The 15,886-nt window shown below is 49.9% G+C and overlaps 1 protein-coding gene across 1 annotated transcript in view; it reads right to left on the minus strand.

Moving 5' to 3' along the window:
• Positions 1-13,517: 13,517 nt before the first annotated feature.
• The window catches only part of MAL (mal, T cell differentiation protein), a 28,935-nt gene continuing 26,566 nt past the window's right edge, over positions 13,518-15,886 (minus strand). Inside the window, exon 4 of the mRNA XM_049857640.1 lies at positions 13,518-13,728. Within this exon, the coding sequence (XP_049713597.1) occupies positions 13,654-13,728 (75 nt within the window). The 3' untranslated portion in view covers positions 13,518-13,653. The remainder of the gene's footprint in view (positions 13,729-15,886) is intronic.

The raw sequence follows: 15,886 nt of genomic DNA on the forward strand, positions 1-15,886 counted from the left end.
AGAACAAGGCCAGGGGCCAACTGCAGAACAGACCATCAATTGCTCATATGTAAGTTCAAGTTGAAACTGAAGAAAATTAGAACAAGTCCATGAGACCCAGAGTACAACCTTGAGTATCTTCCACCTGAATTTAGAGACCATCTCAAGAATAGATTTGACACATTGAACATAAATGACCGAAGACCAGAAGTGTTGTGGAATTACATCAGGATATCATAAAAGAAGAAAGCAAGAGGACATTAAAAAGACAGGAAAGAAAGAAAAGACCAATATGGATGTCAGAAGAGACTCTGAAACTTGAACGATGAGTAGCTAAAATGAATGAAAGAGATGATGAAGTAAAAGAGCTTAAAGGAAGATTTCAAAGGTCAGCTAAAGACAAAGAAAAGTGTTATAATGAAATGTGGAAAGACTTGGAGTTAGAAAACCAAAAGTGGAGGACACACTTGGCGTTTCTCAAGGTGAAAGAACTGAAGAAAAAATTCAAGTCTCAAGTTGCAATACTGAAGGATTCTGCAGGGAAAATATTCAAGGATGCAAGCATCAAAAGAAGACGGAAGGAATATGCAGAGTCACTGTACCAAAAAGAATTGGTCGACATTTACCCATTTCAGGAGGAAGCATATGATCAAGAACCGATGGTATTGAAGGAAGAAGTCCAAGCTGCACTGAAGACATTGGCAAAAAGAAAGGCTCCAGGAATTGATGGAATACCAATTGAGATGTTTCAACAAATGGATACAGCACTTGGAAGTGCTCACTCATCTATGCCAAGAAATTTGGAAGACAGCTACCTGGCCAACCGATTGGAAGAGATCCATATTTATGCCTATTCCAAAGAAAGGTGATCCAACTGAATGTGGAAATTATAAAACAATGTCATACCAAAGTAAAATTTTGCCGAAGATCATTCAAAAGCAGCTGCCAGAAATTCAAGCCAAATTCGGAAGAGGATGCGGAACAAGGGATATCATTGCTGATGTCAGATGGATCCTGGCTCAAAGCAGAGAATACCAGAAAGATATTTACTTGTGTTTTATTGACTATGCAAAGGTATTCAACTGTGTGGATCATAACAAATTATGGATAACATTGTCAAAAATGGAAATTCCAAAACACTTAATTGTGCTCACAAGGAAGCTGTACATAGACAAAGGAGTAGTTGTTCGAACAGAATAAGGGGATACTGCGTGATTTAAAGTCAGGATAAGTGTGTGTCAGGGTTGTAGCCTTTCACCATACTTACTCAGTCTGTATGTTGAGCAAATAATCCAAGAAGTTGGACTATATGAAGAACGGGGCATCAGGGTGGGAGGAAGACTCATAACAACCTGCATTATGCAGATGACACAACCTTGCTTGCCAAAAGTGAAGAGGACTTGAAACACTTACTGATGAAGATCAAAGACCACAGCCTTCAGTATGGATTACGCCTCAACATAAAGAAAACAAAAATCCTCACAACTGGACCAATGAGCAACATCACGATAAACGGAGAAAAGATTGAAGTTGTCAAAGATTTCATTCTTCTTAGATCAACAATCAACACCCATGGAAGCAGCAGTCTAGAAATCAAATGGTACATCATTTTGGGCAAATCTGCTGCAAAAGACGTCTTTAAAGTGGTAAAAAGTGAAGACGTCACTTTAAGGACTAAGGTGCACCTGACCTAAGCCATGGTGTTTTCAGTCAGTTCATATGCATTGGAAAGCTGGGCAATGAATAAGGAAGACTGAGGAAGAATTGACGACTTTGAGTTACGGTGATGGCAAAGAATATTGAATATACCACGGACTGCCAAAACAACGAACAAATCTGACTTGGAAGAAGTACAGCCAGAATACTCCTTAGAAGTGAGGTTGGTGAGACTTTGGGCATATTATCAGAAGTGACCAGTCCCTGGAGAAGGACATCATGCTTGATAAAGTAGAGGGTCAGCAAAAAAAGAGGAAGACCCTAAGTGAGATAGACTGACCCAGTGGCTACAGCAATGGGCTCAAAGGTGGCAATGATTGTGAGGATGGTGCAGGCCCAGCAGTGTTTCTTTCTGTGTGCATAGGGTTGCTATGAGTCGGAACTGACCTGATGGCACCTAACAAGAACAACAACATAAGGGAGGGTAAAGGGATGGGGACCAGCACCTGTGGTGAGAGTAGAGAAAGGGGAGAGTAAATTCTCAACATCATCATGGAAAGTATGTAAATAATACCTAAATTTAAAAAACAACAAAAAGCTTCAACACAGATTTATTACTTACTTGTAGGAGTAAGAACCAAAACGATCGCCACAGAGGTAAAATTGTTGCCTCTAGGGGGAGGGAGAGGTCACAGTGGCGGAGGGCACTATTGCTTTTTGTAACAAACTATGAAATTATTTGAACTCTTTAACCATGTGCATATTTAAATTTGATAAAAAAATAAAATTTAAAAACTAACGACAAAAATGATGAGTACATTAGAGGTGAGGATGTGAACACAGCCGGTGGAGACAACTTCTTCTGGACATCTGGCCATGACGGGAAGAAGAGGGGCAGGGATGAGGGGGTTTGTTTGGTTTGATTTTGTTTGTTGTTAGTTTATTTATCTTGCTTGTTTGTTAATCTGCTTTTGTTTGTTGGTGGTGGCCATGCTGTTTTGAAGGAGGCAGAGATTTGAGTATTTGTATGCTGTTGGGAAAGACTCCGTGGGGAGCAGAGCAGCCACAGAAAATAGGGGGTGGGGTGGCCAGAGGTGGTGGGAGAAGTGTTGGAAGGAAGCTTGAGGTCCTCAGGGTCGGGAAGGGACTGGGACTCCAATGTGATGAGGAGGTAGACATAGGTTTGTAGAGGGGAAGGGATGGGGCAAGAAACAGGGGCCCAGAAAGGAATAAGTCATTGCAGAAGTTTCTCTGATGGACTTCTTTTTAATATTTTTTGAAGTAGGAGGTGAGGCAACAGGGGCCTGAGCGAGACATGAAAATTGTGAATTATGGCTCAGGCCGTGGAGGCGCCAAATTGCTGGCCGAGGTCCTGCTGAGGTTGGAGGCTGGGGAGGTGGTGGCCAGATGCAGCAACTCTGTGAAGCTAGAATGTTCTCAGCACCCAGGTAGGAGGACAGAAAGAAAGTGAGCAGTCTCTCCTTGACCTGGAGGAAAGGAAGGGGCCCTAGCGCAGGTGGGCAGGTGGCAGGAGAACAGCCCTGCACCTGACCCTGGCTTGTGTGCTGATGTGGGCGCCCCAAGACATAAAGGTCCCACAGAGATCAGGACAGCACACCCCATCTGCCAGTGTGGTCGTGCCCAGAAAAGGAAGTTGTCCTGTTTTGGTCCAATGGTTATCCATCCTTGTCCCCTGCATCTCACCTGACACCTGACAACTTGTTTCCGTGGCCACATCTGTTCTTTCTCTCAGCTGTCTGGGAAATAATGTAGTCGGGCCCAAAGAAAGGAACTGCCATACTGTTCCCTCACAGACTTGAGTGGGAGTGTGTGGAGGGCGTTTTTTTACTGTAGGAAGAACATTCTCATTGACAGAGAAGATTCAGGGCAGGAAAGAGTGGGCAGACTTGCACCAGTCAGCTTCCGCCAAAACCATAGCTCCCTCCACCCCCACCTGCAAGCCCAGCGTATGAAGTGCCTGAATTCCGTTACCCGCCACCCCCAAACAAAACAAAACACAAAATAGCACAAGGTGACTGTCTTCTTCAAGGAGGTCTCATCCATGTACCTTCCCGCAGCAAGGTCAGCACTGATCCCGTTTTGAGTGAATGGTAAGCACCTGGTGAACGTTAGTTTTCTGCCTCCCGATTCCCAACATACCCATCCATACCCTTGCTGTTGGGTTGATTCTGACTCGTAGTGACCCTGTAGGACAGAGTAGAACTGCCCCATAGAGTTTCCAAGGAGCGGCTGGTGGATTTGAACCGCCAATCTTTTGGTTAGCAGCCGAGCTCTTAACCACTGTGCCACCAGGGCTCCAAATACCCATCCAGATGCTTAAAATATCACCATTAAAATTCTCCTTGTGGATTTCAAGAGTCTCTACTAAAAGGCAAGCATCTCTCATAGGGGACTCCCCAAAAGGGAACAGGAGCCACTGAGAACCTGCAACCAGTGAGCCTGGGGCTGGGCACGGACAGGGGCGGCAGAGACGAGTGTGCACGGAAGAAAGACGCGTGAGGCTGAGGCACGTTGGGGATGAATTACTCCATAGCACACTTCCCGCTCTCGCTGCAGGTCAGCCTGCTGGAGTTCAAGTCCACTTAGCAGCTGCATTAAAGAACCAGCTGCTGCCGAGTCAACTCCGACTCATGGCAACCCGACGTGTGTCAGAGCAGGACTGTGCTCCACGGGATTTACGGTGGCTGATTTTTCGGAAGTAGACCGCCAGGTTTTCACTCTGAGGCACCTCTGGGTGGACTTGAACCTCCAACCTTCCAGCTGGCAGCTGAGCAGCTACGTTAGCTGGACATTATTCACATCACAGAATCTCTTTCCTCAGGTGCACAGTGGCAAGGATCATGGCCTCCACCTAGGAGGACTGTTGTGAGGTGACAGCAAAGGAGGCCTGTGAAGCTCTCAGCTCCAGCCACGGGGGGATTTTAACGCAGGAGTCCACAGAGCTGAGCAGACAAGAGGGGTAGGATGGGTCCCCAAAGGAAGGGCATCCTTTGCCTGTTGGCACCAAGGGCCAGAGAATGCTGGCAGGCTCCAGAAAGTGGGGCGAAGGGCAGGGCAGGCCCTATCGGAGCATCTGGGCAACAAGCAGGCTTGCTGGGTTCACTGTCTCAGTGTGCATTCCTGTCATGATTGGCCCCAGGTTGGGGCACAGTGAGAGACTGGAAGGCCCCAGCTCGGCTTTTAAAGCTGATAGGTTTCTGGAACTATGATATCTGTCCACCTGCACGTCCCCTGCTGGCTGTCTTTTCTGGATGGGAATGAGTCACAAGAGGGGCCCTGGGGTCAATTCACTTCCTCCTCCCTCTGCCCTGCCTGTGCTGGGGGGCTGAGTAGAGCCCCTGGGTCCTTCCAGCTTCTCTCTACCCTGCTGGGGGGTGGGGGTATGGGCAATGGTCTGCAGGGAACAGGATAGGGTGTCCGCCTGGGAGACGGTGGGGTCAGTGGGAGGAGTAGAGGCTGAGGGTGTGGGGCACAGGATGGGTGTGGGGTTTAAGCTGGCAGCTGTGTTATGATCATCATCATTCATGGCACAAAGAGCCTTAGAGTGTGCTGGGTGACTTGTGTACGATGCTTAGGGACAGCCACGCCCCTCACTCCAGCCACTGGAAGATGTGTCCTGTGTGACCCACAAGCATTGTTATCAGCTCTAAACCCAGAAGCTGAGGCCACAAGGGCCAGACTTCCGGGGGTCAACAGACAGCTGGATGCTGCACCCAAAGAGCCGTTGGGGTCCTCATCTCCTTGGCGGTGTCTTCAGGGTGGGTTGCTAGTTGTGCTAATTCAACCCCTCCCTCTTCCGCCTCAGTGCAAGCAGCAGAAAGCAGGGGAGGCATCTTAAAGAAAAGGGAAGTGGGGGCTGGAAGACCAGGGGAGGCTGTTACTCCAGCACTGACTTGCTGGAGAATGGGTGAGTCTCTCCTCTGTACAGTCTCCCGCCCCTCCCAGCACCGCTGTCCCCCGGGGCAAGTGAGGCTGCCTGTGATCCAGCCTGGCTACTCTTCCCCAGGCACTGCGGGGACTCGGGCCTGGTCCGATTGCCTTGACCTTCATCAGCCTGTCCATGTCCTCCACTTAGTGGCCAGAGGGCTCTGGAGGGAACGGCCTCCTTTCTGAGGGACTGACATTTGGTTTACTACGTGACGCTATTTTAAAATTGTGTATGTTCAGTTCCGAGAATGAGGAAAAGCAAAAATTTCAATGCAAATTCATGACAGATGTCAGGAACATGGTCAATGAATAAACTCAATCATTGTATATGAATAGCCATCATCTGTCCAGGTTAGAAACAACAGGCTAGAGCTTTCTCTCCTTCATTCCCAGAATGATAATATGGCTTGGGCTTGCTGAGCCTCCTTCTGTCTCAGGGGCTTTTCAGAACCAGCTCCTCAAGTCTTCCCAACAATTCATGAGGCAGAATTAAAATTCCCATTTTGCAGACACGGGAACTGAGGCCAAGAGAGAGGCTACACAGTTAGCCTGGCTCAGGAATCCATGTGCTCAACCCCTCCTTTACACTGACTCGGTTCACCAAAATCTTGTCAAATCTATCCCATACCACCTCCCCAGCTGTCCACCAACCCCAATTCCGCTGCCCAGACCTATAGCCTGTCTCATCTGACAGCTGCCACTGCCCAATGGGTATTCCTCCCTGGGGTGTCCCTTGGGTAAAAGCCAAGCTATGGCCTCATCTTCAGCCACTCCCCACAAGCCCTCTTGTTACCTCCCAAGACACCCCTTCCCTCTCTACACACACCTGGGCTGAGTCACTACCCTTCCTTTGCACAGAAAGCCCCCCTGCTTTCTTTGTCTGGCGGAGCCACCCCCATCTCAGACACACCTTCCGGGTGGGCAGTCTCCTGTGTGTGTGTCTTGTGGTGTGTGAAGCCCTTCAGCGTTGCTCTGTCAGGGTGGAGGTTGTGAAGGCCTTGCTTGGCATGTCCGTGTTCCTGCCCCCTGAGGGACAGGGACCCTGTCATGATGAGACATGACAGTTAACCACAGAGGCTCTGGAGACAGACTGCTGGACTGAATCAACACCTACTTGCTATGCGACCTTGGGTAAACCAGTTAGCCTCTGTCATGGATTGACTTGTGTCCCCCCAAAATATGTGTCATCTTGGCTAGGCCATGATTCCCAGTATTGTGTGATTGTCCACCATTTTGTCATCTGATGTGATTTTCCTATGTGTTGTAAATCCAGTCTGTATGTGTTGATGAGGTGGGATTATTGGCAGTTACGTTAAGGAGGCAGGACTCAATCTACAAGATTAGGGTGTGTCTTAAATCAATCTCTTTTGAGATATAAAAGAGAAAAGTGAACAGAGAGACATGGGGACCTCATTACCACCAAGCAAGACAAACCAGGAGCATGTCTCCTTTGGACCTGGGGTTCCTGCAAGGAGAAGCTCCTAGTCCAGGAGAAGATTTATGAAAAGAGCCTTCCTACAGAGCTGACAGAGAGAAAGCATTCCTCTGGAGCTAGCGCCCTGAATTCGGACTTCTAGCCTTCTAGACTGTGACTGAATAAACTTCTCTTTGTTAAAGCCATCCACTTGTGGTGTTTCTGTTACAGCAGCACTGATGACTAAGATAGCCTCTCTGTGCCTCAGACCCCTCATTTAGGAGGTCTCTACAACACAGGTTGTCACGAGGATGAAGTGAAAAGTATAGCACTTAAAGCAGCACTTGGTACCCAGTTTGATGGCAGGTCTTCACGTCCCTCTCGTTGAGCATGTGTTGGCTAACAGAAGTCCTGGAAGACAAGCATCTTACGTGTGTCCGGCCTCTCTGGGTACCATATTCACAGCCTGGTACTATGATTATTCCCATGTTACCTGTGAGGGAAGAGAGGTCACACAGCTAGAAGAGGGCCAGCTGGGGTCTGCACTCCAGTATCTGCCTCCAGCACCCCAGCTCTTAGTGGCTGCCATGACTAGGCTTGGCAGAGACAGAACAAAGACGGTGGACCCATGCAGAGAGTGGGGAAAATCACTTTAAATCTGTTTTCCCAAACCGTGCAATTCTGAATGCCCTGGGCAGATGCCCACGTGTGCAGAGACACTCGGCTGGGGCGGAGGCGATTTGTCTCCCTGAAAGGCCCCATTGTGACCCTGAACTGGCCCTGATTGATTCCTGGAACAACAGGCCCTTGTGTGAGGCCTGAAGTCTGGCCCGCTCCAGCCCACGGCTGGCAGTTCCAACCCTGTGCTGTCTCTTTAAGGTCGGCAGGAGGAGGCCTTAAGTCTCCATTCAGGCTCCTTTGCAAAAACAGTGCCCCAACCGGCAGGAGTTGTGACAGGAGATGTTGTAGAGTTTGCTCTAAACTGTGCCCTCTCCAGGAGACCGTGCAGAACCTGGAGGAGCTGAGATGGTTGGCGTCCAGAGGAGAAGTCCCCTCCCTAGACCACCTGCCCGCACAGGGAAGGCCACCAGGAGGAAGCTCCCAGAAGGTGCCCCAGAGGCCCGAGGAGGCAAGGTGAGAGCTTCCCAGCCCTGGTTGGATCTTACTCACCACTGACTTTCGCTGGTCACCTTTACGTCATGTACCTCCTCACCCACACATATGTCCATAATAACTGTGCACCCCGTGGAGCTGGGCCCCCAAGGGCCGTGGAAGGCACGGGGAGGGGTGCACCGACTCTCCAGATCACTGTCCAGCTCCAAGTCCCTTCCGGAGCACCTTCAACCGCTGTCCCAAGTGCCTGGCTTCAGCCCCCACTACCCTGAAGCCCCCTCCTCATGGCATCATACCCGCCACAAGATCTCATCTCAGTCCTTCACTGAGGGGCCGGAGGACAGACCCTCAGGAGCACAGGCCAGTAGGAGTGTCCAGCACCAAGCTTCGCCCACCCATGCAGCTGTGTGTGTTGAGCACTGACCCTCCACCCCCATTGGCACCTTGCCTGGTGATGGGTGTTCATATGACAATGTGGGCCAAACACCATGATGGGCACACAGGCCACAGGGTTAATTAGGGGGGTGCTAAGGCAACCCTGGTGGTGTGGTGGTTAAGTGGTACGGCTGCTAACCAAAAGGTCCGCAGTTCAAATCCCCCAGGCGCTCCTTGGAAACTCTACCGGGCAGTTCTACTCTGTCCTGTAGGGTCGCTATGAGTCAGAATCGACTCGACGGCAGTGGGTTTGCTTTGGTTTGGTTAAGGCCTTTTGCAGTGACCCATGAGGCCTGGTCTGTTCAATGGTCCCTTTTGTGAAGGAGGAAGGAGGAGTCCTTTCCCCAGCCGGGTCCATGTCTTAGAGTAGATGACAGGGGTCTTGTCAGTTCTACAAGCTTTGGCTCATGGTCACATCACAGACATCAGCTTCTTCTTAATTCATTCTCAGGCCTGTGAAAGGATTTGGCTTAGTTCCATGAATTTGAAAACACCCAGTTTTTCACCTTCTTCATGAAGCATGGGCTTAATCGAGTGGCCTTTTGCTCTAGGGGGACTGGAAGTGGCACCTAGCAGCCCAAGTGCACTGGCATCGGCTTGGCTTTGCAGTGCAAAGCAGCCGGCCCCTCACAGAGTACCTGCTGCCCCCACTACTAGTGATCTGGATGCTGTCCCAAGTGCCCAGCACCCCCCTCTCTGAAGGCCTGCCTGCTCATCTCTGCCATTTCCTGAGGGCTGGAGGACAGACTCGGATGGACAGCCTGGGCTCCCTCGGGCAGTAATCAAGCGCCAGGCTCCAGGCCAGAAGGAGCTGGAGCTAAATCAATCTCTACTTCTCACCTGCTGAGTGAGCCTTAGTTTCTTCACCTGTAGAATGACAGTGGAGTTCCTTGGTGGTGCTCAGCTGCAAACTGAAAGGTTGGAGGTTCATGACCACCCCAGGGGTGCCTTGGAACAAAGGCCTAGCAACCTCCATGAGTTGGAGTTGACCCGACAGCAACTGGTTTTCTCAAGATGGCAGCTGTGCACATCTCCTGTGGTGGCTGGGAGAACGATAGGAGGCTCCACGTGCAAAGTGCTGACAACGCCTGACCCAGCGCAAGGGCTCAAACATGGCGGGAATGGTGGCTGCACGGGTGTGAATTTGAGCTCTTCGGGGCAGTCCTATTTGGGTGTTGGTGCTGCCTGACCTTTGATCCAAGTCAGGGTCAACAAACAGGCAGCACTGAAGGACTGCCCCAGCTGCCCATGGAGTGGCACCTGGGCATGGCCTGGAGGAGGTCCTCTCCTGCCCAGGACTCAGATGCAGAGAGGTGAAGTGTGCCGGGCAATGAGAAGTTTGGGGACAGACATCCTTCCACACCCTTGAGGGACCAATGGTCCCAGCACACAGTAGGAGCCCAGTAAATGCCCACTTGGTTGAATGTCCATGCTGCATTCTCTGAGGTCTGAGATCCTTTCGCTATTGCCCAATAGGCTTCTTAACCCCCGTCCCCCAGGTGCCATGGGGAGCAGCGCCCTTAGCAAGAAGGGCTGCCGGTCAGCAAACACAGGTACCTGCAAACACACCTAAACAGCTGGATGGAGACAGCTGAGCAAGGAGGTGCACAAAGCAGGGCAGGAGGCTGAGCAAGGGCACCAGATGAAGTCACTGGGACAGGGGGCGGGGGGAGCAGGAGGACTGAGAGAAAGGGAGAGCAAGACCAGTAGAGGGTCTTTTTGAGGCTGGAAAAGAAACCTTGCCCATCCCATTAACATCCAATGTAAACAGGATGCAAGCCAAATGCATAATGGAGGTGCCCATCTTACAAATGACTCAGGACAGGAGGAACGAGAAAGTCATGCCAGAGAACCATCTGAAGAGCCTTTGACTGATACAGATTTTATAGTTAGATCAATTCACAACCAAAAAAGAGAAAACAAAGAAAGACCACATGAAAGTTTCCTTAAAGAGAATAATTAAAGTTCAAAATATTGAGAAACCCTTGGAAATTCAACTAAGCCTTTTATTTATTTATTTATTTTTTGGTGGGGGCAAAAATGGGCCTTTTTAGCATCACGTCACTGACTTAATGTCACACTACCATTTTGTTGAAAAAACGAGATGCCCTTGATCAACTCTTGATTGCAAATTTTGTTAAATATGTGACAAGCTTCTTTTCATTTCTTAATTTGTGGTTTAATTTTTCCAAATAGCTATCCAATCAAACATTCTGTTCGTATTTACTATGATAGTCTGGCTGTCTTAAGAGAGTTCACTAAAAGAGGTCCTTTTCTGGTACCAGTTTCCTTTGGATAACGAAGGACTTGCAGGGCATGTTGTTGGAACTCAAGTTAACCAGAAGGCCCCTAAGCTGGGGGGAGGGAGTAGAATGTCAGCTCGGTGAGCCCTCTCCTTGAGGTCTGAATCTTCGCTCACTATCTATCGCCTCAGCAAGAGGTTTTCCAGCCTCTGCCCACAGGTATCCGTGGCGGGAGCTGACCACTTTTTGAGGCACCTGCCTGGCGTCCCATCTTTGGGGTGTCATTCACTTCTCTGAACCACGGAATAAGGGAACATTTAATAATGGGCACATTGGGCTGTCAGGAGGAGTCCCTGGGTGTGCAAATGGTTGAGTGCTTGACTACTAACCAAATGGTTGAGTGCTTGACTACTAACCAAATGGCTGAGTGCTTGACTACTAACCAAATGGCTGAGTGCTTGACTACTAACCAAATGGCTGAGTGCTTGACTACTAACCAAATGGCTGAGTGCTTGGCTACTAACCAAATGGCTGAGTGCTTGGCTACTAACCAAATGGTTGAGTGCTTGGCTACTAACCAAATGCCTGAGTGCTTGACTACTAACCAAATGGTTGAGTGCTTGGCTACTAACCAAATGGTTGAGTGCTTGGCTACTAACCAAAAGGCTGAGTGCTTGACTACTAACCAAAAGGCTGAGTGCTTGACTACTAACCAAATGGTTGAGTGCTTGGCTACTAACCAAATGGTTGAGTGCTTGGCTACTAACCAAATGGCTGAGTGCTTGACTACTAACCAAATGGTTGAGTGCTTGACTACTAACCAAATGGCTGAGTGCTTGGCTACTAACCAAATGGCTGAGTGCTTGGCTACTAACCAAATGGCTGAGTGCTTGACTACTAACCAAATGGCTGAGTGCTTGACTACTAACCAAATGGCTGAGTGCTTGACTACTAACCAAATGGCTGAGTGCTTGACTACTAACCAAATGGTTGAGTGCTTGGCTACTAACCAAATGGTTGAGTGCTTGGCTACTAACCAAAAGGCTGAGTGCTTGACTACTAACCAAAAGGTTGGCAGTTCAAGCCCATCAGAAGGCACCTCGGAGGAAAGGTCAGCAATCTGCTTCCAGAGATGCCACTGAAGACCCTGTGGAGCCACTGAAGACCCTGTGGAGCCACTGAAGACCCTGTGGAGCCACTGAAGACCCTGTGGCGCCACTGAAGACCCTGTGGAGCCACTGAATACCCTGTGGAGCCACTGACCACCCTGTGGAGCCATTGACCACCCTGTGGAGCACAACGCTGCTCTGCACACGTGGGGTCGCGACAAGTCGTAACTGACTCGACGGCGACCTGGCTTGGGCTGCTGGGATTCATAACTCAGCGCTGTCCTTCCGAATCACCCTGTCTCCCTTCAACCCAGACACCTCACAGCTGAGTCATGGCATTCACCGCTGGGCCACCTTCTTTCCACTCACTTCCCTTCACACTGCAGTCCAGTCCCCTTTCTCTGACGTGGAGTGGCCCGAGCAAATTCTAAGAATGGTTTGTCATCCACATCACTAATGGCAGGGGCGGATTGACCAGTAAGCAAGGTACACACGGGCTTACTTGTGCTTACTTACTGATCTGTCGTGCACAACTTCACGTGGGCTTCACGGCACCTTTGATGTGGTGGAAACAGGTGAAATCGTGCACTATAGACTAGTAAGTAACCGTGTGCATGCCTTGCTTATGTGCAGTTGTCCCTGCTACCTGGGCACCGGGACGACAGTATACAGAGCACACTGCCTGGAACGTTTTTGATCAGCTTTACGAAGAGTGAAAGGAAACCTCTGCATCTTGTTTTCCTTTGACTTAAAGGAAGTTCTATTTGAACATAGATCACTCTGTCTTGTCGGAGCAAGGAAGGAGCCACCTGGCTGGCAGCTGGTAAACAAAGCTTTGCTGTTTTGTGCAGATGGTGGCTGAGCACTGGGCCCTGGCAGCCTCCTTGGCGAGCTCTTTGGTGGCTGTACGGCTCCAGCACTTCAGAGGCATGGACACACATGGACATTGGTGGTGGGGAGGGGGCACACTAGACATCCTGTTGTTGAACAGAGTGCACAGCTCAGGGAGGGGGATACCCAGCCCCCCGTCTCGAGGGCTGCAGTGGCCGGGTGCACGCGGCATCACCTGGACCTTCGTGTGATGCTGTCTCTTAAGCCAGAGAATTTCTCAGACAGAAAGCCGAGTGATGGTTAGTGTTCCTGATAAAACACAAAACCAAACCCACTGCTGTCGAGTCGAATCCGATACGGGGCATTAAAAACAAAACCCCCAAAAACACTCCATAAATGTGTAGAGCATGAAGCCATTTTATAAAGTAAGTATTTCAAAGGTTTATAGTCTGCCACGGTGGACATCTGCAAATATGTGTTGGGTGAGTTTTAGTCCCTTTGTCATGCAGAATACCCATGAAGACTTAAAATATGCCACGAGACGGGCGGCTCAGAAAGGCTGGTGGACAATTCCCACAGACAGTTCTCAAGATCAGGTCCAGGGACCAGCAGAGGATCCTCGTTTTGTGGTCTCTCAGGCCATAATCCCCACTTTCTATGCCCACATCCCCTTTCACAAATGGGAAATGACCCTAGAAAGACAGCTCAATGCTTGGAGGTTAAACACAGCAAGCCCCAACCCCTGACGTGAGGAATGTGGGAGGGTAAACATAACATCACAAGAAACAGACTACTGCTTTTTTTTTTTTTTTTGTCTTTTTTTTCCCCACCATGGAGAGCATTCCTGCATTCTAAAAAGTTACGCTGGAAGGCTGGCCGATCAGTTAACACCGTCTGGGTTTTCAGCTAAAGTTCTGCTGCTGCTTTACGAAGACTTCCATCTGATTAAAGAAAACACCGCGTGGGTCACGTACAGCAGAGTGGCTACGTATGAAAACACCTGAAACCAAGATAAGTGCCCATTAATGAGAATGCACCTGGAAGGGTGAACCCTGTGGCTGTCCGCACTGTGCCGACTGACTGCTCAGCCCCACTGGCTGCTTGTTGCGTGGCTCAGGGGTGACAAACCCAGAGTGTGTGAGCTGCCACGACTTGCCATCACTCATGGCCGACATGGTTTCCCACAAAGCCCAGCTGTGGCCCCAGGGCTCCAGTGACCTAACCATCTACTGCACTTGGCTGCAAGATGTGCCTGCCAAGTATCTGCCATTGGCCATTGCACAACGTGATGCTGGGGCCAGCTGACTGGCAACAAGGGCCCTAGATACAAGCATCTAGGTGAGTATCAATAACTCTCCACAGAAACTTGTCTTCTCCCACACCTGTGAGGCCAGTGTCTACCAGCAGTGACCCCAGCAGCCTTAGCTAAGAGAATGTAAACACATGGGTTTGCTGGCGCTGAGAAAGGTCTTCATGCTTCCTGGACATTCTCAGGTCCCTATTAGAATCTTTATTCCAGGATTCTTAATTTCAAAGGCATAAAGGAGTCAGGCCCCATTGGAAGTGGGGGACAGGGAAGGGAGTAGGAATTTTGAGCTTTTGCCAAAAGGAGGGGGGCTTACTGAGAGAGCTGTTAGGAAGATCCAGTCTACCATTTTGGCACTGGAAGCAAAGGCCTTGGAAATGTGGCCAGTGGTCACCATGTGGCCTGTCAGGCTCTGACTTGCTATTTTCCACTTGGGCATTACCCTCCCATGACCCTCTTCTGGCCAGCTGGCCTCCCTAAGGGCTTGCCTGCTCCTGAGTCAAATATCTGCACCTGGTTTCGTGACCCTGGGGTGTGGGGTCAACAGTTTCCAGTCCAGGCACAACATTTAGGGTGGCTATGCTTCTGTGACTCTTGAAAATGCCCATAAACACCAGCCGCCACTGTGTCCGCTCTCTCCCTTCCCCCACACTTGCAAGCGTTTTCAGCCCTCACTGGCCAGAGGCAACGAGTAAGCCAAGTTATTGAATAACGAATTTCAGGGAACTCATCTGGAACTCTCAGTGCCCCGTCTGAAAGGAACAGTCGCACATGAGTGAGCAGCCGCTCAAAACGTGCTACCAATAAAACGCCTCTTCAGTCACGCGGGAGCAGTCCTCTTTCTGGAGAATTCCAGACCCAATCGCAGCCCTTGGCAGAAGTGACCTCAGCTGTGTTGTCCCAAAGTTCCCCAGGGGACAGACAACAGAGACTTCTTTTCTAAGTGAGGTCAAGATACGACACAATGGGGACTTTTAGAGCTGGGGCACGAATGGGCACACTTGTCCTTCAGAAACCCTTTCCCTAAACTGTTGCCATTATTGCCCACAACGGTTAGGAGCTCCAGAAATCTCCAGCCCTCCTCAGTCAACTGGCATTGATCCCAGGGATCCCTTAGGCACAGAAGCACTGCAGCCAGCCACGGAGAGGGGAGAACCTCAGCTTCTGAGCAGGCCCTAATGAGGAGCCACAGAGACAGGCAAGAGGCAGGCTAGATGCTCCCAAAGGCCAGCAGTGTGGGAGAAGGTTTTGAAGTGCCTCCCCCACATCCCCTGGACTGGCCACCAAGACCGTCTGAAGGGCTTGTTTTGGTGTGGACAGGACCTGGGGTTAAGTCCTGAGTAATCGTGACCCCTTCTTCCCCACACACTGACACAATGGGCGTTCTGAGAGGTGTGACTTTACCCTACGCCCTGTCTCTATGTCACCTTGGTGCTTTCAGCCCAGTGTTTCCACCTGCTGAGAACATTTTGATGCTTGATTCTGGCATTTTGATGTTTGACTCTGTGTGGGCATGCTCATATTTACCCACTCAACTAATGAAAATGTGGGAACAGCCAATTGTGGAAGGGATAAACAGATGTTGGTGTAGTCCCACAGTGGAATACCACCCAGCAACCAGAATAAAGACACTATATGTACACCCAGCGCTGTGGATGACTCTCACTAACACAATGCTGAGAGAAAAATGCCAGACGGGGGGCCTTCTGGCTGCTGTTTCGGTTCCATTTCTTAATCTGGAGGCTGGTGAGGTGAGCTCACTTTATGAAAACTCATCAAGCCACACACTGTAATCCCTGCACTTCCCTGTATGGATGTTGCACTTTGGCAAAAAGTAAAAGAGAAAAGTCAG

Source organism: Elephas maximus, chromosome 17 (assembly GCF_024166365.1).
Source record: "Elephas maximus indicus isolate mEleMax1 chromosome 17, mEleMax1 primary haplotype, whole genome shotgun sequence".
Taxonomy (NCBI): Eukaryota; Metazoa; Chordata; class Mammalia; order Proboscidea; family Elephantidae; genus Elephas; species Elephas maximus.